This window comes from Microchirus variegatus (genome assembly GCF_963457635.1).
Source record: "Microchirus variegatus genome assembly, chromosome: 4".
In the NCBI taxonomy this organism is placed as follows: Eukaryota; Metazoa; Chordata; class Actinopteri; order Pleuronectiformes; family Soleidae; genus Microchirus; species Microchirus variegatus.
The window spans coordinates 2345804-2369126 of NC_139805.1; the positions used below are offsets into that span (position 1 = coordinate 2345804).

Consider the following 23323-nt stretch of genomic DNA (forward strand, 5'->3'; position numbering starts at 1 on the left):
CCCAAGCTTATAATTGCTTTATACAATAATAGGGTAAATAGTGTTGACACTGTCCGGCAGCGATCTTATGACCTTCCCAACACTAGTCCACCTACTTAACCACTTGGCTACCGCTGTTATTTTTTCTCTCAGTGTCAGAAGAACATCATTAGGTTAGATTGGAACGAGAATAAAAGACGCAAAAGAAGCCGCTTCGGTGCTACAGGACGGCGGCATCCAAAACCGAGGGAACAGTACAAAACACAACGCAACAGTCGAGCTATGAACTTAGTTAGCCGAGCTGAACTTACCTGTCTAGATGTAAGAGTAGCCCATTCTGCATCCGTCTTGAAATTCCTCTCAGCTTTAAACTCTCTCCACCGTTCAAAAACATGTCCTATATAGACCCTCCCTTTGCCGCAAACTTTGTCTTGGCGTTTTTGACATTCATACCGAGGTGTTTCCTTTCGTTTCATTTCCATTGTAGCCCAGACTTAACTGGCAACCTATGTTGCTCAGCAGCCAAAACTCTACTGACTGCAATGATTGGTAGACGGCGGTAGGTGCGCCTCATGCTAAAACATAATTTCATAATAATCATAATTTAATGTGAATATTTTGGCTGTACTGTTTTTGTTGGCGAGTTCAGTTTGTTATATGAACATTATTCCTGAGTCTCTGTGACATATTAGGAGTATTTTATGGCCAGTTGCTTTAGATTTATTGCATAATGCACCTTTAAATATATCTTTTTTCGCCTGACTTGAAGACATGTACCACTTGATCTTATTCTGTTCCTCCGAAAATCAGTGTTTTTATAAGCAGGGGGAAAACATTTTTGGGGAAAACATTTTTAGCTTCACAATAAGATTATAACTTTATGTTCCTCCAGTTTTTACAGACTTTGTGAAGACTGTCTTTCCAGTATTCTTTAGACAGGCTTTATTGGCGAAATTATTGGATATTAAATGCAGAAATTAATGAGTACTGTTGGTTCATGAAGGGCAGTTTAGTATTTCTGATATTGATCACTCCTGTTTGCTTCTTGTGTCCTCAGGAGTACCATGCCCAGCTGGAGGAGATGCAGGTGACCATCAGGCAGCTGGAGGAGGACCTCTCAGCTGCCCGCCGCCGGAGTGACCTCTATGAAGCTGAACTAAGAGACTCAAGACAAACTAGTGAGGAGCTGAAAAGGAAAGCTGTGGAATACCAGCAGAGAATCCAGAAGGTATGCTGTTGCTTACAGGTTATTGCTTCTAAATGGTGGTCCTACTTTGTACTGTGAAAGATGGCCGTTGTCACAGTCTTTGGAGGCATAAGGATGGAACTTCAGTGTTTATTCTTACCTGTGATGCTTTTAGGCCAAAGAGCAAGGAAAGGCTGAGGTGGAGGAAGTTCTCTCCAAACTTGAGAAGGTATCTGTTTTTCTGTTTGTCCCTTGTCAGGTAGATCTTAGTATTTTAATCTGTGCTAACACCAAAGTTCTATGCTCTCTCACTCTCTCTCTCACTCAAGACCAACTCTGAGCAGCAGGTGAAAATCCAAGAGCTCCAAGAGAAACTGACCAAGGTAATTAAATCATATGCATTTTTAAAATTTAATTTGTATTTGTTGAAATCCTCTTCACATCATCATCATGATCCATCTATAAATAAAGTTTATTGGGGGGGGAATAATAAAAAAAGTGGACTGAGCCTGACCAGTCATTTCATTTGATTCGTTTGCATACCTATCACTCTCTGCGTGATTCATCATGGTAATGTTACAAGTATTTTTGCAGGTGAGTCAGATATGATTTAATCAGTTATCAGCCAAGTTGTCCCCCAGCACTCTGTCTTCTGCTTGAGCTCCTAACAGTTGTCAAGCAGTGTACTGTATGTTGTTTGTGTAATGAAGGGAGAGCTTTTTGACGAGCAAGCAGGCGCGAGGATGTGGGATGTAAGAATGAAAAGTTTGGTCTACAGAGAGTTATAACAGTTAAGAGTTGCTCCAGCACTTTGAGATGTTCGTCTTCTGCCTGCGGCATCCAAACCGAGTGAACAGTTCAAAACAGAACTCAACAGTCGAGCTATGATGCTAACTTAGTTAGCCAAGCTTGACTTACCTGTGTAGGAGAAGAGTAGCCAATTCTGTATCTGTTTTGAAATGTGCCAACAGCCATTTTGCTTTTGACCTCCCCCAAGGCAGTGAAAGCAAGCACAGAAGCAACTGAGCTGCTGCAGAATGTCCGACAGGCCAAAGAGCGATTGGAACGTGACCTGGAGCGCATGCGAGGCAAAAGTGACTCAAGTGACACTTTAAAGCGTCGTCTCAGAGAGACAGAGGTATCACACTAAACCTATGATGCTAAACGATGCAAATGTGTTTATCTACAGTATATGAGAGAAATATTCTGAGTGGTTAGTTCAATATTATTCTCTTCTCACTGCGTAAGCAGGAGGGCAGGAAGACTCTGGAGAATCAGGTGAAAAGGCTGGAGATGGTTGAGCGACGGGAAAATAAGCTGAAAGATGACATTCAGACCAAATCCCACCAGATCCAGCAGATGGCTGAAAAGATCCTGGTAAGTGAGCTGCAGATAAGGCTCCAATCCCACTTAATTTCACCCCCTCTGCCCACCTCACCCAGTCATTCAACTCTCACATGTACACACACTTCTCTTTGGAAAGCATCCTTCGAGCCAAACTCTTAAAAAAAAAAAAAATGGCCTCTCATTGACACAACTGTGCACACATAGATTTTTGCACACATGGGACAGCCAATGTCCACATGAGCAGACACTGCTCCAACCAGTGTGGATTTTCAGTTGGAAAGTTTTTCTGTATATAGTTTGAGAGTAGACAGTTTTCGTCACTTTAACCAGTCATCAGAGTGGTAGTTTGTATTTTTTCGTTACAGCGATTTACATTAACATGCAGCTACATTGTAGTGTATTTCAATTCCTTCTAACCTTTGTGACTTTACTTTCTTCAGGAACTGGAGGACAACCTACGAGATGCCCAGTCAACAGCCCAGCGGATGGAAACACAGCTTGTTCAGAAAGAGAGGCTGTACGAGGACAAGATCAAGGTGGGAATGTCTGATATTGTCCAAATTCATTATAGTCCTGTAATCAGGGTTCGTACGGTCATGAAAAACCTGGAAAAGTTTTGGAAATTGAAAATGCATTTTCTAGGTCCTTGAAAAATTAATGAAAAACTAAATTTCCTGTAAAGTTTTGGAAAAGTCATGGAAATATTGCATGGATATTATTTTGGATGCGTAAAAGACATAAATAAAATGATGTAATGTGCGATTAAAATTTAAATTGACACGGAAGTGTCAAGCGGAAACAAGCAGATCACTGGCGCCTTGCTTAGTTGACCCTCCAGTCCTCACATGGATGTTGAGCTCTTTTCATCGACAAAATGCCAGGAAAGTGTAGTTTCGACGAGTGTGATATGATTTAACTGCGTCTATTCAAATAAGGCGTACGAAGACGATCACTCCGTCCTGGCGTGTGGGTTTCGCTGGCTAACACACGGAGAAGCTAAAAACACAAGGCAACACACTTCCGGGGGGCGTTTTCTTACTCGGAGGTAAAAAAAAAAAAAAAGGAGACACCTATAGGGGACAACAATTCACATGCAAACGATGCCACACAGTGGCTGCAAGTGTATACTGCAGACGTGAACCAAAACGTGAACAACAGAAAAGCCCTTACAGAAAACAACCACTTCCTCTCTTTTAACCATGACTTAAAGCATTAATATCAAATAATAATTCAAATCAATAAGTATGAAAGAACGTTACAACAGAGTGGCTTTTTAAGGAGAGCTTTAAACTTTGGCTACTGAAAGACGTAGACCACGGACGTGCAAAATGCTGATAATGAGAGACGCGTCGCAACAAACTGCATATGTTTTTTTATTTGAGGAAAGTCTTAACAAAGATTTGCAGTCAAAACAAATGAACATTCATGTAAGACGGTGGGATGGCACGGATTTTGGGTCTTGGAAAGTCAATGAAAGGTTATGGAGAAGTCATTGAAAAGTCATGGAAAACTATTGCTAAAAAAGTGTGCGAACCCTGTGTAATAAATCCTACATTTATGTGGGTTAGGTTCAACTGTTGTTCTATTCCGAGTGGTGTGTTTCTACACAAGTCTAGTAATTCCTAGTCATCGCTTCTATTTCATATCAGTGTTGTGCAAGATGTTAGTCAGCACTGCCACATGTTTACACAGTGAGGCTTGACACCACATTAATGACTGCCTCCATACCAGGTTGTACATTTACTGTACAACTATGTCCAAACCCAAAGATGCTTCTTTTTTTAAATATAGCTATTAAAATATATTTGATTTGATATTATTATTATTATCTGATATCAAATATATAAGAAATGTGAAAGTTTTCCAGTTCTTTATTAACTTTGTTCTGTCTGATCAAGGTTCTGGAGGCCCAAATGAAGGAAGACCTGGCAGACAAGGAGAGTCTTGAGACCAGAAGAGCGCAGCAAGAGGAGGAGTCGAGAGAGAACTGCAAACTTATCGGTGAACAGAAAGCAGTAAGGAAACATCACAAACGTTTTCAAAAATGTGGCCATTCAGATTTCAGACTTTGTTTAGCTGTTTAGGCAAAGCTCTCGATTTACCGGTCAATCTACGTTCCTACCCTCACCTATGGTCATAAACTTTGGGTTATGACCGAAAGAACAAGATCCCGGATACAAGCGGCTGAAATGAGTTTTCTCCGCAGGGTGGCAGAGCGCTCCCTTAGAGATAGGGTGAGGAGCTCTGTCACCCGGGAGGAGCTCAGAGTAGAGCCGCTGCTCCTCCACATTGAAATGAGCCAGCTGAGGTGGCTCGGGCATCTGTATCGGATGCCCCCTGGACGCCTCCCTCGGGAGGTGTTCCGCGCATGTCCCACCGGGAGGAGACCCAGAGGAAGACCCAGGACACGCTGGAGTGACTATGTCACTCGGCTGGCCTGGGAACGCATTGGGGTCCCCCCGGAGGAGCTGGAGGAAGTGTCCTGCGAGAGGGAAGTCTGGGCGTCCCTTCTCAGACTGCTGCCCCCGCGACCCGGCCCCGGATAAGCGGAAGAAGATGGATGGATGGATGGATGGGCAGACTTAGTATTAGCAGTTTATGTAAAACAGTTTTTTAAAACACTGAGTGAGTTCATTTTGAGTCTCACAATGTTAAAGCTATGTGTGAACATGATACCTTTTTATACTTTTATACCTTATATTTAAAATTGGACAACCAGAATCAATGCTCCATGTACTGGAATGTAGAGTTGTATTTAATTGTAGTATACTTCATGTTACACTACAAAACCCATGGCCCACATCCTAATCTGGCCAATGTGGTATAGTTGAAGCAGTTAAGAATTTTTTTGAGATAGTCGTCTGACAGAGCAGTCGATTTCAGGCAACATCTCTAATGGGATTTTACTGGAGTGCAAAATTCTGTTTCTTATAAAATAAATGTCCTGCTGCAACATTCATAGTAGGATTTGCCTTTCAGTCAAAGTGTAATATATAAGCCTTGTATCTGAGCCTTTTTTTTGGGGGGGATACACAGTAACTCTCTATTATTGTGTCTCCCTATTCCTGCAGACCATTAACGCAATGGATTCCAAGATGAAGAACTTGGAGCAGCGCATTGCTGAGCTGTCAGAGGCTAACAAGCTGGCCGCTAACAGCAGCATCTACACCCAGAAGAATATGTGAGTTCACCAGACCATCTGCCCACACTGTGCTTTCATGAGTGCTCCCACCCACACTGGCTCTGTCTCCTTGAGCCTGCAATTGCTTCATTAGTGTGCACTTAGGTTACCATGGCTGATCCGTCTCCCCCGATGTGTATCACCTCTTAGGTTAAAGAGCAACTAAACCCCAAAACCACTTTTTACCAGGTTAAAACTAGTGTATATGGTTATCTAGTAATATTATTCAGTGATCCAGGTCAACGCTTGGTAGTTTTGTGTAAAGTATTTGAATTACACATTTGTGTTAAAAATGGGTGTATGTACTGCCTTTTCTGGCTAAACACCTCCCATTACATTTGAATTTTCATATTAGCTAGCTGTTCTTAAGCCCAATTTATACTCCTGCGTAAAGTGCTCTGCGTAGGCTACGCAGAGTCCTCTGCATCGACGCAGAACCTGTTGTAGAGTCTCTGCGTCGTCTCCGGCTGCACGGAATATTTTTTAAGTGTCCGTCACTCCGTCAAGGGACAACGGAGACGGCAAGAGCTGCGATTGGTCCTCAGGACAGGCCGAGCGAAGCTGCTCTGTGCCGGCTCACAGTGAGCACCGAACGTCCACAGAGGGCGGAGCTGATCCCCGCCGATAACGCCGCTGCCAAACTATAAATACGTCATATCTTAACACACACAGCACATGTTTAGACTCTAAATGGCCAACTTCTCGCCTCAAATTATCTTAAAACTGCGTTCCGGGACACAGAAAAGTGACAAACGGCCACTGTTTCAACAACAACAGTCTTTCTCCCTCGGACGCCATTGCTCACTGTAGCCAAAAGCACAACAACCTTGCGCAGCGACCCCTACTGATCGGGCGGGAAATTGCAGCGCCGATCCGTCACCGCGACGCAGAAGTATAAAGGCTAGAGTGGTCTACGTGGTGACGCAGACGGATAACGCATTACGCAGTCGGAGAAGTATAATGTGGCCTTTAAGCTTTCGTCACTTTGCTGGTGCCAACGTCACCAACTGTCCTCCACTGGCCAATTCCCCAATGCAACTGAAACGTACAAACTAGCTTTCTTTGTAAACGAAGAGGAATGACATCCTTTCTCTTCCACTGTAGTTTCCTGATGTTCTTGGGAGTTGTCCATTTGTTATTTTGAAGTCTTGCCATTAGATTTCACAAATCCCAATCTTTAAAGTTTGATTCTTTGAAGGAAAATAAGCATAATAATAGCTGTGTTTATTTTATTTTCTTTCTTGGGGTGGTCAGGAAAGCGCAGGAGGAAATGATCTCAGAGCTGCGGCAGCAGAAGTTCTACCTGGAATCTCAAGCTGGCAAGTTAGAAGCTCAAAATGCCAAACTGGAGGAGCACCTGGAGAAGATGAGTCAGCAAGAGCAGACCAAGAGAACACGGCTACAGGAGCTGGAGAGTAGGCTGCGGGAGGTGAGTCAACACAAAAGGCAAGCTAAAATGCCTGTCTTTAAGGAACATACAGTGGAGCCTCATTACAATCCACAAAAGGGATAAAAGCAGCTGACCAGCTACGACGCCCGGTTCCCTTTTAGATAAAGAGCTAATTAATACAGCAGGGCTTCTATGGCACCTCCACAAAATTCCATTAGAACTGTGTCTTCTGGTTTAGTGGCATATATACATATACAGTGGTATGCAAAAGTTTGGGCGCCCCTGTAAATGCTCATGATTTTCCTTTATAAATCATTAGTTGTTTGAATAAGAAATTTCAATTAAATATATCATATAAGAAACAGTGATATTTGAGAAGTGAAATAAGAGTTTATATGATTTACAGAAAGTGTGCATTTAGGCATGTGCATAAGTTTAGAACCTCAAAAGAAAACATTTGTGCATCCTCCTTTTGCAGGAATAACAGCCTCTAAACGCTTCCTATAGCTTCAAATTAGAGTCTGGATTCTGGTTGAAGGTATTTTGGACCATTCTTCTTTACAAAACATCTCCAGTTCAGTCAGGTTTGATGGTTTCCAAGCATGGACAGTCCGCTTTAAATCACACCACAAATTTTCAATAATATTCAGGTCTGACGACTAGGGATGCAACGGTATTCGGTATTTTACCGAACCGTTCGGTACACCCTGTTCCGTTCAATACGCATCGGCAAACAACGGTATTTCGGTACGTTTCATTCCGTCAAAATGTATTAAAATACACAATTCTGCGTGATTAGATCCACTCAGGAGCAGAGACATGAGCGCAGCGCTGCGCACTCAGATCATTTAGGATTCAGCGTAGACTACGATGAGAATGAGAAAATGAATGTCAACAACAGGGGTGTGATTTTTCCGGGGGGTTTTTGGCCTGAAAATGAGCCTCACGTGAATCATGTAAATCCGTTTTGTTGAACGTTGCACAGTGACACCGTCTGCAGCAAGATGATGTTGTAGGTCTTTGGAGCTAGTCTGTGGGTTGACCGTGACTTTTCTCACCATCCTTCGCCTCTGCTTATCTGAGACTTTTCTTGTTTTGCCACTTCGGGCCTTACCGAGAATTACTTCCAATTCCTCAGAATGTTCCTCACAGTTGAAATTGAGAGCTTAAATCTCTGAGATAGCTTTTCTCCGGGTTCTGGACCTTTTTTTGAGTACTTACTTGATGCGGCCCAGCCTCAACTTGACTCTAACTCATGCGGCCCCCAGGCAAATCGAGTTTCAGACCCCTGGGCCCTAAACCATGATGTTGAACAATCATTGTTTTCAGGTCATATGAGAGTTGTTTTGAGGCTCCCATGTTGCCACTCTTCAGAGAAGATGCAAAGAGGAGAAACGCTTACAATTGACCTCCTTAAATACCCTTTCTCATGATTGGATTCACCTGTGTATGGAGGTCAAGGGTCACTGAGGTTACCAAACCAATTTTGAGTTCCAATAATTAGTGCTAAAGGTATTGAAATCATGAAAATTTACGTGTGCGCGTGCGTGCATGTGGGATGGTGCAACAGAATTTGCTGACAACAAAAGCCCACACTTACATCCGTCAATTTTCTACTGTTTCTCTGGCATTGGGCTGAAATGGCATCACTTCTAGAACAAGCATCTTTCTTGTTTTCTCACTCCTGCTGGGAGATTCTGACAGTTTTCCTGGACCACATTCAATAATAATTGCTCCATCGTTTACTGTGTTTACTCCAGGACCGTCTATTAGTTGAAAACCAACTCGACTCGCTCCCTTTTGATGCATGCAGCAGTGACGCAACACAAAGAATAGCTTGACTTGATTTGAAACAGTTACCTCTAAATAGTTACATATAATATGTACGTGTGTGTGAGTGTGTGTGTGGGTTTCACCAGAAATCCTGTGCACTATTAGATTTATTTGTGCTTTCCCAATTTTAGTTTCAATATTAATAATTTCTACATATTTTATTTGAACTTGTTTCCCCAGTTACCCTCTAAATAAGATCCTATTGTCCTATTACATGTAAGCTTACATAATATACCACATACGGTGAAAATATGACACATGTCCAGCCTCATTTCCTGGACACTGTCGATGATTGTGGAAGTACACTGAAAATATAAAAAATATAAACACATGAAGAAAAATTTGTAGTTATTGTTATGTGACAAAACAGAATAACTATCCAAAAATAACAGTACAACTTTATCAATGAAGTGGCTTTAATTTGCGAGCATTAGGGTCAGTTTCTGCTGGGCTGCTGTGAGGTCGAGACCCTGGTGTGGTCGACGTGCTCGGAGATTCACCTCCCGCAGGCGGTTCCTGACTGTCTGCGCTGAAATCCACCTGTTGTGCAGACCAACAGTCTCACCGGCAGTTCTGGTCGCTGGGCAGAACCGATCACGTGGTGCCGGAGCCGCATGTACCTGTCCAATAGCAGGCGTGGTAACGCGTGGCCGGTGGGCAAGTGCACGGTTCGCTGTCGTTCCAGTCTCTCTGAAACGAGTTCACAGGCGGTTGACAGTGGAATGATGCACATTCAGCACTCAGCATGCCAATGGCACGCTCCCTCATGATTTGTGACATCTGTGGCATACTGACAAGTGACAAAAGTCCACATTTTGGTGTCCCCTTTTATTGACCACTATTGAGTGTCTGTGTACTGGTCATGCATATTGACCACCACTCTGCCATACTCAATCTGTGATTGTAGTCAATAGGAGTGGCCAACTGACACTGGACTACTTCGTTTAAGCAAAACAAATCATTCCATAAACAAATGCATCAAGAATCTGAGAAAATGTCATGACATTCTATTTTTGTTCACCATTTCAAGTTTGTGCGTTTATATTTTTGTTGAGTATATACAGGTTTATAATGTATATACATTTTTGGGCAAATTGTAACACCATAGAGAGATGTGTGTGTCCTTTCCATTAGTGTTGAGCAGATGCAATGGTCAGTATTGGTATCAGCGTGATACTTGACAAAACTACTGGTGTCGGATATCAGAAAAAGAAATATGTAAAATCTGATTCAATCCATATCAACTAAATGTATCACCAAACACAGAAAAAATGTGATATCAGTTTCCAGCTTCAACTAACCATTATTTGTTTGGTCCATAAAATGTCGAAATTAAAATGTTATCAGATGTTTTTACAGTTTTAATGATTTAGTTGGCATTGACCAATGAAACCTGAAAAACAATCACATATTGATTGTTTATATATATATATATAAATAAAAACTCTAAAACCTAATTATTATCAAAATGATTTTTTTGGTTTGTTTTTAGACAATGGTAAGTTTTTCCTTTACCTTTGTTAACCAGTTAAAACAGACTCACACGATCCGACAAAGAAAAAGCACACCAGGAAAACAGCCATTTCAGATCACTGCAAATGACAGAACCATGTAATGAATTGGGGTTAGGGTTAGAGGCCATTCTCGCAGAAGAAAACCAATCACAACTGTGGAACATGGAGGCAGTGGAAATAAGAGAATGGGTGCACAGGACAATGAACCAGGATGAGGGAGCATACATGCTGTCACACACCTGGAGCGCCATCCTGGGGGGGGGGCAACCGGACAGAATGAGGCGTTATCAACCTGTCAGTTTTGACATTATTTAGCTGATAGCTGATAAGGCACGTCACCACCTGACATCAGGTGACAGTTCTGAGGAAGGCGGAAGATGCGTGGAGAAACTGGTTAACAAAGGTAAAGGAAAACTTACTATTGTCTAAAAAAAACTGAGTTCCATCAGAAGACATGAACTTTCACAATAGAGTATCAACATAGTTTAATTTAGTAATTAAGTAATAATCAATTAATAAAATGATCATTGCCTCTACTTTCTATGTTGAGTTGAGTTTTGATGCCCCATAGCACTGACTATCTGATCCTCTGTGCAGTTTTAAAGAATTCTGAAAATTCAATACAATCAAATGATAATTTGTGTAAATGACATTTCCATACACAAAGCAACACTCATGAGTACCGTCACCTTGTAGATGGGCCTCCAACATGAAGAGGAGAAGATGGAGATCAAGAGGCAGGTGTCGGAGTTGACCCTGTCTCTGCAGGAGCGCGAGTCTCAGATTAGCAGCCTGCAGGCTGCACGTCTTGCCCTGGAGAGCCAGCTGCAGCAAGCAAAGACCGAGCTGGAGGAGACCACCGCTGAGGCTGAGGAGGAGATCACTGCCCTCAGGGTGAGACAGACAAGTGCACCAACACGTGTGCAATTAATGTTTCGTCATATAAATACAGGTGTCTGTGCTTTAGATGTAGCCTATGTGTATGTTGCATGCACTTCATGCATTCAATCAATGTAAAATAATGTTATGAATCATTCCTTATTATTTGTGTCAGTTTTATTGTTGCTCTTCATCTTGTTTCTCACAGAACCACAGAGATGAGATTCAGCGCAAGTTTGATGCCTTGAGAGACAGCTGCTCAGTAAGTGTTGTCACAGCCCTTTTGTCTTGTTTCTCAGCAGCAAAACAATTTGTGAAAGTTTTCATGCAACCTTTGACAATATGCATATTCATGTGAATTTGCAACGTTGGAGTAATGTAGGAAATGTAGTCTTTGAATGAAAGTTTTTGATGGCTTCCTTTCATGGAGCCTTTTAATTTTTTCAATCACTTGGTAATTATTTGTCATTTCATTTGTTTTCCGGCAGATTTTGTAAACACAGAGAGGCGTTGCACTGTTTGTCAATTATGTATTTGGCTGCTGCTGACATTTTTCTTTGCAAAACCGTTCGAGTAAATCCAGTCACGTCCAGTTCTAGTTTGTGCTTCCTCAGGTGATCACTGACCTGGAGGAGCAGCTTACCCAGCTGAGTCAGGAGAATGCCGAGTTGAACCGCCAGAACTTTTACCTGTCCAAACAACTTGATGAAGCATCAGATGAGAGGGAGGACCAGCTGCAGCTCAGCCAGGAGGTGGACAGGCTGAGGAGGGAGGTGGCGGACCGCGAGATGCACCTCAACAACCAGAAGCAGGTAATTCACATACACTGAAATACTTGAGAGCACTATTACATACCTACTGTAATATATACTGGTCAGTGCAGTAGACAGTTACAGGTCCAGTGTGTAAAATTGTGTGCCATCTAATAGAGAAACTGCAGAGAAACTTCTTTGTTTGTGTTAAGCTTCTTCATTAAAATGTAAAATGCAGGCCCTGGCTGGTGTGACCTGCTGTAGAAACATAAAGAAGGCCTTTGTCATAGGTTGCGCTTCTGTTTCACCTATAGTTACTAAGAACTCGAATCTAGGGGGCTACAGCGTCTCTGAATGAATCAGTTAACGCAAAGAAAGGAAGAAGAAAAAAAATCAAAGACAAAGGATTACCAGTGCCTTTTTTCCCCCCCCTCACCTCAGCTCTACTCTTCGATATGTGTGTGGAGAAAGAAAGGGAAAAACTCACCATGTCTTGGTCATATCTTTCACCTTCTGATTCAGGAGCTTTGTCAAGATGATGGAGGTTAAAAACTTATTTCAGAGTTAACAAAAACTTTTTTCCATAAAATTCTGATATTCACACTACCGTTCAAATGTTTTGGGTCACCTATACAACTTGTTTGTGTTTTCCATCAAAGCTCACACTTTTTTTTAATCAAAAGAGTTGCAAAACCGATAGAAAATATAGTCGATACATTGACAAGATTAGAAATAATGATTTTGATTCAAAATAATAATTTTGCCCTTCAAACTTTGCTTTCGTCAAAGAACCAGCAAAACATATGTAACTTATGTATGTAAACGTATGTACATATTCCATTAAAAACCATATGTTTGGAGTTAGAATAGTCGGTGACCACATTAACAATGTATAGAGTGTATTTCTGATTAATTGAATGTTATATCAATTGAAAAAATTTGCTTTTCCTTCAAAAATAAGGACATTTCTAAGTGACCCCAAACTTTTGAATGGTAGTGTAAAGCTCAATTTGACACGCCCAGAAAGACGGATGTAGGTCATGACACATGAATGTATGTATGTGCAAAAAAACGGTGAATGGCCCCTTATACAACCATACTTATTGGTAGTATATTTAGAATTTGTCATATTTCCCTCTTGGCCAAGGGCTGAACCCTCCTTGAAGTTACACTGACTAAAACGATAATAATTTTTTTTTACTGTTTTAATGTTTTGTTGCTAATTTCCTGACCAGAGAAATTATGCATTGTATTATGCAACATAAAAGATGGCCTTTTCTGTCTGGTGTTGTGTTTTTTTCCAGAACATTGAGACACTGAAGACAACATGTAGCATGTTGGAGGAGCAGGTGGTAGAGCTAGAGTCTCTAAATGATGAGCTGCTGGAGAAAGAGAGGCAGTGGGAGGCTTGGAGAGGGGCCCTGGAGGACGAAAAAAGCCAAGCTGAAAGACGAACCAGAGACCTCCAGAGGCTGCTGGACAATGAGAAACAGAATAGGTAAGATTCAATCATGAACAGTTTCAACAAGATTATTTTCTCTGTTTTATTTACGTGCATATAAAAACTCACTGTCACACAATAGATTAATTTAGATAAATTGTTGTGCTGCTCTCAGGTTGCGCGCAGACCAACGCAGCAGCGAGTCTCGCCAGGCAATAGAACTGGCCGTCAAAGAGCACAAAGCTGAGATACTGGCCCTACAACAGGCGTTGAAGGAGCAGAGACTAAAGGCTGAAAGTCTGTCAGATACTGTGAGTCACAGTGTCATGGACCTCATCCCTAAATGTCTGTTTTAATAACTTTGATTTTAACATGCACACGTATGTTCTCACAGCTCAATGACCTGGAGAAGAAGCACGCCATGCTGGAGATGAACGCCCGCAGCTTGCAGCAGAAACTGGAGACTGAGAGAGAACTGAAACAGAGGCTCATGGAAGAGGTGCAATAAGAAACACTTCTCTATCATGTATCATGTCAACAGATAATCAGTTTAAACTAGGGATGCACCGATTGCCATTTTTGGGGCCGATTCCGATTTCCGATTTTTCAAGAAGATTGACCTGCCGATACCGATTTTAGCCGATTCCGATTTCAATTTTTTAAACCACTTTACAGCATACAGAAAGATATATATTTTTTGCATATTTCCTTTAATAGAACATTTTAACATAGAAATACAATCAGTTCACATCCAATATCCAACTAAAAATACAAAAACTAATCACTACCTGTATGTGAAGTTTATTTAAGTTCAAACATATTTCACAACATAATACCTACACACAAATAAGTAAATGAACTAATGATAAATTAACTCTCTGCGCACACAGGCTTAAATGACAAACAAACAAATGCTGAGTGCTGATCAAAAGTTTTGTGCAAGTGATGTAAGATCCTGACTCTTGTCCCAAATATGACAGGCTTCATTCAGTGATTGAAACAAATAACTAAACATTAATGAAACATTTACATGCAGAGCGCTCTCACTCGCTAAGCAGACAGCAGCGGCGCAGCACCGCCACAGCGCTGCGGGTGCGCGGATGTTGTGTAATCAAATACATAGTTATGGCCGTATATTAAAAATTCATATCATAACGGAAAAAAAACGGTATTAGGTGTGAACAGGTATACCGCCCAGCCCTACACTCTACTACATGTGCGTGTAGTCGCGTGCACGTGTGTTGCTGATGCTGCGCGATGCAGGTGCATTTTGATCGGCTTATTAAAATCGGAATATTCTGATTGATCGGCCGATCACGTGAAAATCGGCCGATTCCGATCACTGGCCGATTGATCGGTGCATCCCTAGTTTAAACTTACTCAACTGGTGAGTTTATCAATTAACTAACTGGCAGTAGACTAATAAGTTGTGCTTTACAGATTCTAAACCTAACCTTATACAAGCTGCCTGTATAAATACTATTTTTGCAGTGCTATTAACCATCATTTAACTAATTCTCTGTAGATTGTTTCAGCGTCTTATTAGTTGACTATTTACTTCTGATTCGTCTGTCTCTTGAAAGTTATCAGGATCATGTCAACATGATCACAAGTATAATCAATTCTTAGTTGATTATCTGCTGTAAATGTTTATTGTCAAGTAAACATCAAAGCATATATCAGTTGACAATTAGTTATTTATCAACTAAAGGATATTTGACCATCAACAGACTATTAGTAGGGAAACTACACTTGCATCTGTACTATAAATGTGTGTCAGGAACATAAAAGTCAAAAGCAGTTGAAAACATTAAGTATAAATAACAGTCAACTAATTATTTGTTGACATGATACTGCATCTCCAACTCTTATACCTGTGCCAGTAGTTACCTCTACTGTTGCTACAGTTGGAGGTACCAGTTATTCCTCACCAACAGCTAATGATAGTGTAAAGTCACCTGATGGAAGTTTGTTGACTACATTGATAGAACACGACATTGATGTAGGTGATGCCCAGCCAATTCGCCAGAGATTTTATATAACATCAATTATTAAGCAAAAAGTGATAGAGAACGCAATAGATAGATATTGCAGAGTCCTTGTCGTCCAGCTGGGCATCTCCTTGTCGTCTCTAATCCAGATGAGTACCCCCCGTCCATGGTTTGAAGATTACATTGCCACAATATCACTCCCTTACAATGTAAAACCAACTTAAATTCACTTTAAAGGTCACATAGAGTGGTCCTGTTGCACATAAATGTTAGTTATGGAGGTCTACTTTCATATATTAACTTGTTTTTATGGTCAAAAACCTCCTAGTTGCTGTGAACTAGCCGTTAGAAATCGTCTTTTCTGACAGTGCTTTTCTGCTGCGAGAGTTCAGAGTGAACTTTCACCCCCAGAAGACAGAGTCTTGTGATTGGCCAGTACTATCCAGCACATCCGTTCTCAGAAGCGCAGCGCCCCCCTCTGGAACGGCAGATGCACTGCTCCTCATTATCAAAACATTGTTTTAACAGTGTTTAAAAATAGCTTTGTCACGACTCCCCACCACAGTCCCATTTATGACTTTAAACCGGAGTCAGACCCAGAGTCAGAAGACACTGTTGCTCGTGAAACACCTCCACAACGGACGTTATTCTTCTTCTGTGGTTCAATGTACGTAACCGGATGTGCCCGGACTTACCACCCTGAGCAGGACGATCGGTTGTTCAGGAGAACCGCTGCTTACTTAACTATTACGGGATTTTCAGTGATCTCATTGAGCCCCGAGATTACAATAAAACACAGCGTTCTCAGCAGTGGCTGAACTGTTTGTTTCGAAACCGTCAGGGCTTCATAAACAAGGTAATGACGCAGATACACACCAAAAAAACAGCGATAATAGGAACTTCCGGTCTAGTTCCGCTTTAAATACTTTGTGGGTCGCTTTCCCTTCATTTGAGATAATTATTTTGTACCACTTTGAAATGCGATTGATTTTATATATTTCTATTTCTATGTTTCTACAGCAAGGTAAGCTGCAGCAGCAGATGGACCTCCAAAAGAGCCACATTTTCCGCCTTACCCAAGGCCTGCAGGATGCCCTGGACCAGACTGACATGCTCAAGACTGAGAGGACTGACTTGGAGTACCAGCTGGAGAATATACAGGTGCCCGATGCAACAACTTCGCAATTTAATTAAAAGCAGTGGTCTCTGAGGAGAAAAGGAGTCTTAGTCAGATATTAGAACAACTGAAGTAACGATTATCCCAGCGAGACTGGTAAGGGTTAGTACTTCATTGATGTGCTTTCAGGGGAAATTCTTAAGTTGTCAGTTATTGTCAGAGGTGTTTCTTTATCTGAGACGATGTTTTTTATACGTCTTGCAGGCTGTGTACTCTCATGAGAAGGTGAAGATGGAAGGCACCATCTCCCAGCAGACCAAACTCATTGACTTCCTCCAGGCGAAAATGGATCAGCCCACCAAGAAAAAGAAGGTCCGTTATTTAGTTCTTATAATAATCCATGGTAGATTCACAGATTTAATTGTGCTTTTGAATTCGTGTACATTAGTAATGACATCTGTGCATTTGTATGTATGAATTCAGTACCATTCCCCTCTGGAACAGGGTATATTTGGTCGGCGACGGGAAGACGTGGGCACCACGACGAATGGAGCGCTGGCTCCACAGGCCCAGCCAGCCGTTCCCATGCAGTACAGTGACATGAAAGTTGCGCTGGAGAAGGAGCGTTCAAGGTGTGGAGAGCTAGAGGAGGCTCTGCAGAAGATGAGAATAGAGCTACGATCCCTCAGGGAAGAGGGTACGGTCAGATCTCTTTTGTGAACAGATCAAGCACTTCTCTTATTTCCTATATATCTTAATTAATGCCATCTCTTCCTGAGCTTATTCCTGGAGCCTAGTTGATACATTTTTGATCCTCCAGGGGGTATTGTTCTATTGTCAAACCTGGGTCATCATCCTCCTATAGTTTACAAGTACCTGCAGTCCGTGACACTGACTTTTTAAATTAATTGCTGTTGACAGTGTCGCATAGAATTGACCGACTAAGTGTTTGGTCTTTTGCCAGGACAAATATGTTATATTCAGTGGAGTCGTATGTCAGGCTCAGACACTTCCATCAGAGAAGAAACTCCTGAATCACTTGGTGAAATATGATTTATCCAGACCATGCATTTTATTTTTTATAAGCGCACACACACACATATTGAACAACAAAGCTGTCTTGAAGGAAAGGCAGGATTGGTAATCCATTGTTTTTGTTTGGACTGTTTTTTTAAAAGTTTAGTTTAAGTAAGGCTGCAACAACTTCAGTCATCTCAGCAGCTCCCAGGTTATTTTTGTTTAGTAGTGACGGACATGACAGAAAGACAGGAAAATGTCTTTGGCTTCTTGCACTTGTTATTCAAGCATTTTTTGACACTGCATGTGAACTGCACCTTACTCGGGTTTGATAATAGTGTGACATCAAGACATCATCCTGCCTCCATTACCTACACCTGCCACGCCCTATTAGATATATTTTAGAATCAATTAGTGTTTTTGGTAATTGAACCAAATGTAATATCACTGATCTGATATTGTGGTTTTTTTTTTTTGTTTTTTTTTTTGCTTGCGGTCACACAGCGGCTCATTTCAAAGCCCAGGATCACATGGCTCCTTCCACTCCCGCCCAGGCTCGCCATCAAATCCTCATGTCCGCCATTGTCAAATCTCCAGAACATCAACCTAACCCCAGCAGCCTGCTCAACCCCTCCACACGCTGCAAGGAAACCTCCACACCAGAAGGTCACTCACACACAGATACACACAGACTAGAAAACAAACACCCAAGCAGAATTAATGCTGCCTTCAGCTCATCTGACTCGGTATGAACTCTGGGTGTCCTCCACTCATGCAATTGGTGTCAACACAAGGGACTCCTTGTTCACATATTTTGTTTATGTGGTGTTTATATGTGTTTTTTTTCCTTTGGGTTGTCTGTTCAAGCAGGATTATGATGCTGAATAAAATTGGATAACTCTGTTCAGCATGTTAGGCCTGAAAAAGCAGTTTTGGGTTTAATTCACTGTGCCTTTATTCAGCTAATTATAATCCTGTTTAGGCCTGTCTCACAAAGTAAGAATTGTGGGTTAGCCAGGTGGGATTGGATTTTATCCAGGCTGTCCTCTATCCATCTTTTAAACTGTTCTGTGGGAAAAATTACATGACAAAGCACTCCAACACTACAATCCTTTGCCAAGGAAACTCACATTCCCTCAGTGTCTGTACACTCAAATTGTGATACATGTCACCACCACCCAAATCTAAGTACTTCTCTTAAAGCCACAGCCTACATGTAATGTACTTCCCCAGAAGCTTCCATCCAAATCTGTCATTTATTTTTTTGAGTAATTTCAGTCACAGACTGATACCATGATGCCAGTAGTTATGATACCACCATACCTCCATGTGCATCATCAAGGAGACACGTTTTTGGATAACGGCTGCCTGACTAAGTCAAACTTGCTTTGTGATTAAGACACATGATTGTCATCCGTCTTCCTTTATTATCACTTAGCTATTGTTAGACTGCTCTCTCTTTGTCTCTTTCCTCTTGCTCCTCACAGAAAAGAGGAGGGTCACCTTTGAAAGTAAGTTAGCAGTCACCACAGAGTGTCCCCTCACATGCATGAGCTCATCTAACATGCATTATGCTGTATACTCGAGACACATTTTCATTTTCAAACTGTAAAACTGTCTCGTCTAAATAATGTGTGACTCGACCAAAGTCTCTTTAAGTCTGTTGTGCTCTCTTTTTCCTCTGCCTTATTTCCTGGAGTCATCATTTAAATGGCTTATGGCAGGATAGGTTGCTTTAATGCATTCCATGCTCATTGGCATTCATAATCTTATTCTGATTGACTATTTTACAATACATTAATAGCTTAATATCTGCAAGTAAAAATAATTAATTAATTATTCAAATTGCCCCATGCTGCTTGATAAAACAGGATCTCATTATGATTTTGGTAGTTTCTATTTTTCCTTGTGTCGACTCCCATCCTTTCTAACATCTCCCTCCACCTTTTATTTTGCAGAGTTTGGTCGTCGTGTGAAGGAAAGAATGCACCACAACATCCCTCATCGTTTCACTGTGGGTCTCAACATGAGGGCTGCAAAGTGCGCCGTCTGCTTGGACACGGTGCATTTTGGACGACAGGCTGCCACTTGTCTGGGTCTGTATCCTGCACTGTAGATGTGAAAGCCAAATGTGAAGACATTTTGGTGAACAAATTGTTGGCCGGCTCTCACAAATATACCCAGAAATAGCTCTTGTTGTGTGGCCATCAAAAAAGTCTGACTCATGCGAAGAATATGTTCTCAATCCTGTAAAAGAAATCTGTGATTTCCCAAACTAAAAAGTGAGTCTAAAACACGGCTATTGTCAGATGTGATGACGGCAATAAAAATGATAAAAGCTACAAGACAAGGCAATAAAAGTAGAACAATTTTCACCAAACATGATTTGAATATCAATGTGAACTGTTGACATGTTTTGTTTTTGTTTTACTTACAATGTAAAACTCAATTGCTTTATTCAATGTTTACACAGGAGAAAAACAAATGTCTGTTGTTTAAAAATAGTGACATCTAATGTGAGATTGCCGATTGTTATAAATGGTGGACTCCTCTGCTCGCCCCCTCCCTTTCCCAAGTACATTGAAGAGCTGTGGCCTTCATATACCAGAAATGATATTGTTCTTCATTTGTTTAGAATTCTTCCACTGTACCCTCTGTCTGGTTTGTCTTCATGGACTGCTGTACAATCATGGTGGCACAATATGGCAGCCTCGATAATTGGGGCCATCTCATACATATAAGAGGTTTATTCTTGAGGCCACGGAAAAACAATTATTATAGCATCTCTAGACTTAAACAATCATTTCTAAATTTCGGTCTTTAAACGATCCTAAATGTTACAGACTGGACCCTTAATTTTCTGACTATAGTATTCATTGATTTCAACTTATTTGTGTTTATTTATTTATTTATTTATTTATTTAATTTAACAACTGGAACAACCATTTTGGTCATATCACCCAGTCCTTGCTAGAATGTTTTGGGTCATGGTGATGTGCTTTTTCTCTTTCAAACTTGAGTCTTTGAAACTCTCAAAACATTTCAGAATTGCTGATAATCAAACAAAAATTATTAAATACTTTAAAATATATTCCATGTAAGCATTTATTCACCCTCTCTCTGTGTCTTATTGTAGAGTGCCACACCCTGTGTCACCCTAAATGCTCACCTTGTCTTCCGGCCACCTGCGGTCTGCCAGCCGAGTATGCCACTCACTTTTCAGAGGCTCTGTGCCGAGAAAAGGCAAACTCGCCTGCGCTGCAGGTCAAAGAGGCCAGTGGGCATGTGCGCTTGGAAGGATGGATGAAGCAGCCCAGGTAATTGTTGCAGTCTGACATTTTAACATCATACAGTATGTTACACACACACAGTATTAAAAGTGTCAATGTGTGCTTGTTCACATAGAAATGGAAAGCGTGGTCAGCAAGGCTGGGAGAGTAAGTATGTGGTGCTGGATGGAACCAAGGTGTCCGTCTATGACAATGAACCAAGAGAGGGTGAGTATTTATATTCATTACCATTGACAATAGCAGTGTTTGCTGATTTATATATATGTATATATATATATATGTATGTATGTATGTGTATATATACATATATATACATACATATATATATATATATACACACACACGTGTATATATATATATATATATGTACACACACACATATATATGTATGTATATATATATATATGTATGTATATATGTATGTATATATGTATATATGTATGTATGTATATGTATATATATATACGTATATGTATATATATATATATATGTATATATATATATATATACGTATATATATATATATATACATATATGTATATATATATATATACATATATGTATATGTATATATATGTGCGGTCTATATATATACATATATACATGGGGATCCACTTTTTTAAAGATGACAAACTATTGCAACCCATTTTACAACTGAAGATTTGTGCATAAGAAAGTGTTTCTAACAATGTTTAGTGGCTAATTTACTATATCAATCTTAGAATTCTAAAGGGTATATCTTTTGATGAGTAAATCACAACTTAAAATGAGCCAATTTAGTTGTTGACCCAAACAAAACTGCCTGTGTCCCAAATCAAGAAAATTTCTCATCCAGTTTTAAATAAAATGTCTTGTGTTTCCATGACGATTGGAAACACAATCCTGTTAAATAACAGAATTTAACAGGAAATCTTGTGTATTGTCTATTCCAGATTGTGTAAAGGCTGAGGAGGAGTTTGAACTCTGTATGCCTGATGGAGATGTGACTGTTCACGGAGCTGTTGGAGCCTCTGAGCTCATCAACACTGCCAAGTCAGGTAACTGATCAATACCACCCTATTCTCCAAAGCACAGACTATTGTTAGGATGTTAAGCGTATCATCCTGGCTCTGCATTTTAAAATTGATCCACATATAACATCTTACTCACTGTGATTCCACAACACAACAAAAATGTTGTTGTGTTGAACATTCTGCTGAGCTTTGAAATTAAGCTGTTAACAAGCAAGCAATGCAGTCAATGTATCTGTTTATGTGCACAGACATCCCATATGTGTTGAAGTTGGAGTCACATCCCCACACCACCTGCTGGCCAGGCCAGTCTCTCTATTTCATGGCCCCCAGCTTCCCTGACAAGCAGCGCTGGGTGGCTGTGCTAGAGTCTGTGGTGGCCGGTGGCCGTGGATCTAAAGACAAAGTGGATTCTGATGCTGTAAGTATTGTGGGAATATTATATGTTTGAGATTGGTTCTTGGTTCTCGAGGTTTTCTTTCAAACATATAAGATATTAAACATGTTTCAAATTGTAACTTAATCCCGGGGGGGCTGTAGCATTTGGTGTGAAACTATATTGGATACCTCCATTAAACATCAGCCAGAGCCTTCACTTCTTTTTCTCCCCCTCCCTCTTCTTTCTCTCTCTGCATGTTCTCAACATGGTCTTTTATTTGTGTGTTGTCATCGTCTCTGTGGACGTCTCCACACTGTGCGTTTGTATCTCCATTCAACTGGGTTTTGTGGATCATACTTTAGGCAGGTGTCTCTAAAAGACAGAAGAACCTATCCCCACTGGTTCAGGTACAGTAAGTACCTGCACGAACGCTTGTGGCATCAGTCGACCGACCGGCTGAGCATGCAGTAGCTTTGCGCATATGTCAAATTCTGCTGTTCGGTACAGGTCAACGCAGTCTCAGGCTCAGATACTGAATACGATTCATGGGAATAGCTCACACATAAAACATACAGCAACACAGTGCATGGATGCGATTAGACATTGCTGTGCGCCTTTGGCCTGGTGTCATACGTTGTGTTGTATTGTGGCGTGGCCTGCATGCTTCTGCAAAAGCAATGCTCTGCTTAGCCCCTGTCACTGAATGTCTATGCTCCCCTTGCAACTTGAGCTTGTGTCAGACTGCAGATTTCTGTTAATGTCCCTGTAAAGCACAAACACAGTTTCTCTTGTTCACACATATATATATATATATGTTAGAAAATAGTCTCTGAAGTAAAGACTTGTGGAGTAAAGAATTATGAAAACATGTATGAAGTATGAAAACAGTTCTTCTCAGTCTTCTGTCCAATATCACAGCCATTTAACCCCTTTGAAACAACTTAACTATTACACCGTGAAAACTGCCCCACTAGAAATAAGCCAGATATTCTTAAATTGATTAAAACGTTTTTGTTT

The 23323-nt window shown here is 40.9% G+C and overlaps 1 protein-coding gene across 1 annotated transcript in view; it reads left to right on the forward strand.

Moving 5' to 3' along the window:
• cita (citron rho-interacting serine/threonine kinase a) overlaps positions 1 to 23323 on the forward strand; it is a gene marked incomplete at both ends in the record, with an annotated part of 63503 nt that overhangs the window by 27634 nt on the left and 12546 nt on the right. The window contains 26 exons of the mRNA XM_083888374.1: positions 1037 to 1207; positions 1341 to 1394; positions 1495 to 1548; positions 2163 to 2303; positions 2417 to 2542; positions 2953 to 3048; positions 4411 to 4527; positions 5584 to 5693; positions 6948 to 7122; positions 11127 to 11324; positions 11518 to 11571; positions 11924 to 12121; positions 13366 to 13559; positions 13678 to 13813; positions 13897 to 14001; positions 16514 to 16654; positions 16875 to 16982; positions 17115 to 17307; positions 18132 to 18293; positions 19115 to 19138; positions 19586 to 19723; positions 20764 to 20944; positions 21033 to 21124; positions 21850 to 21954; positions 22179 to 22348; positions 22669 to 22713. Coding sequence (XP_083744500.1) covers positions 1037 to 1207; positions 1341 to 1394; positions 1495 to 1548; positions 2163 to 2303; positions 2417 to 2542; positions 2953 to 3048; positions 4411 to 4527; positions 5584 to 5693; positions 6948 to 7122; positions 11127 to 11324; positions 11518 to 11571; positions 11924 to 12121; positions 13366 to 13559; positions 13678 to 13813; positions 13897 to 14001; positions 16514 to 16654; positions 16875 to 16982; positions 17115 to 17307; positions 18132 to 18293; positions 19115 to 19138; positions 19586 to 19723; positions 20764 to 20944; positions 21033 to 21124; positions 21850 to 21954; positions 22179 to 22348; positions 22669 to 22713 — 3288 coding nt within the window. The remainder of the gene's footprint in view (positions 1 to 1036; positions 1208 to 1340; positions 1395 to 1494; positions 1549 to 2162; positions 2304 to 2416; positions 2543 to 2952; positions 3049 to 4410; positions 4528 to 5583; positions 5694 to 6947; positions 7123 to 11126; positions 11325 to 11517; positions 11572 to 11923; positions 12122 to 13365; positions 13560 to 13677; positions 13814 to 13896; positions 14002 to 16513; positions 16655 to 16874; positions 16983 to 17114; positions 17308 to 18131; positions 18294 to 19114; positions 19139 to 19585; positions 19724 to 20763; positions 20945 to 21032; positions 21125 to 21849; positions 21955 to 22178; positions 22349 to 22668; positions 22714 to 23323) is intronic.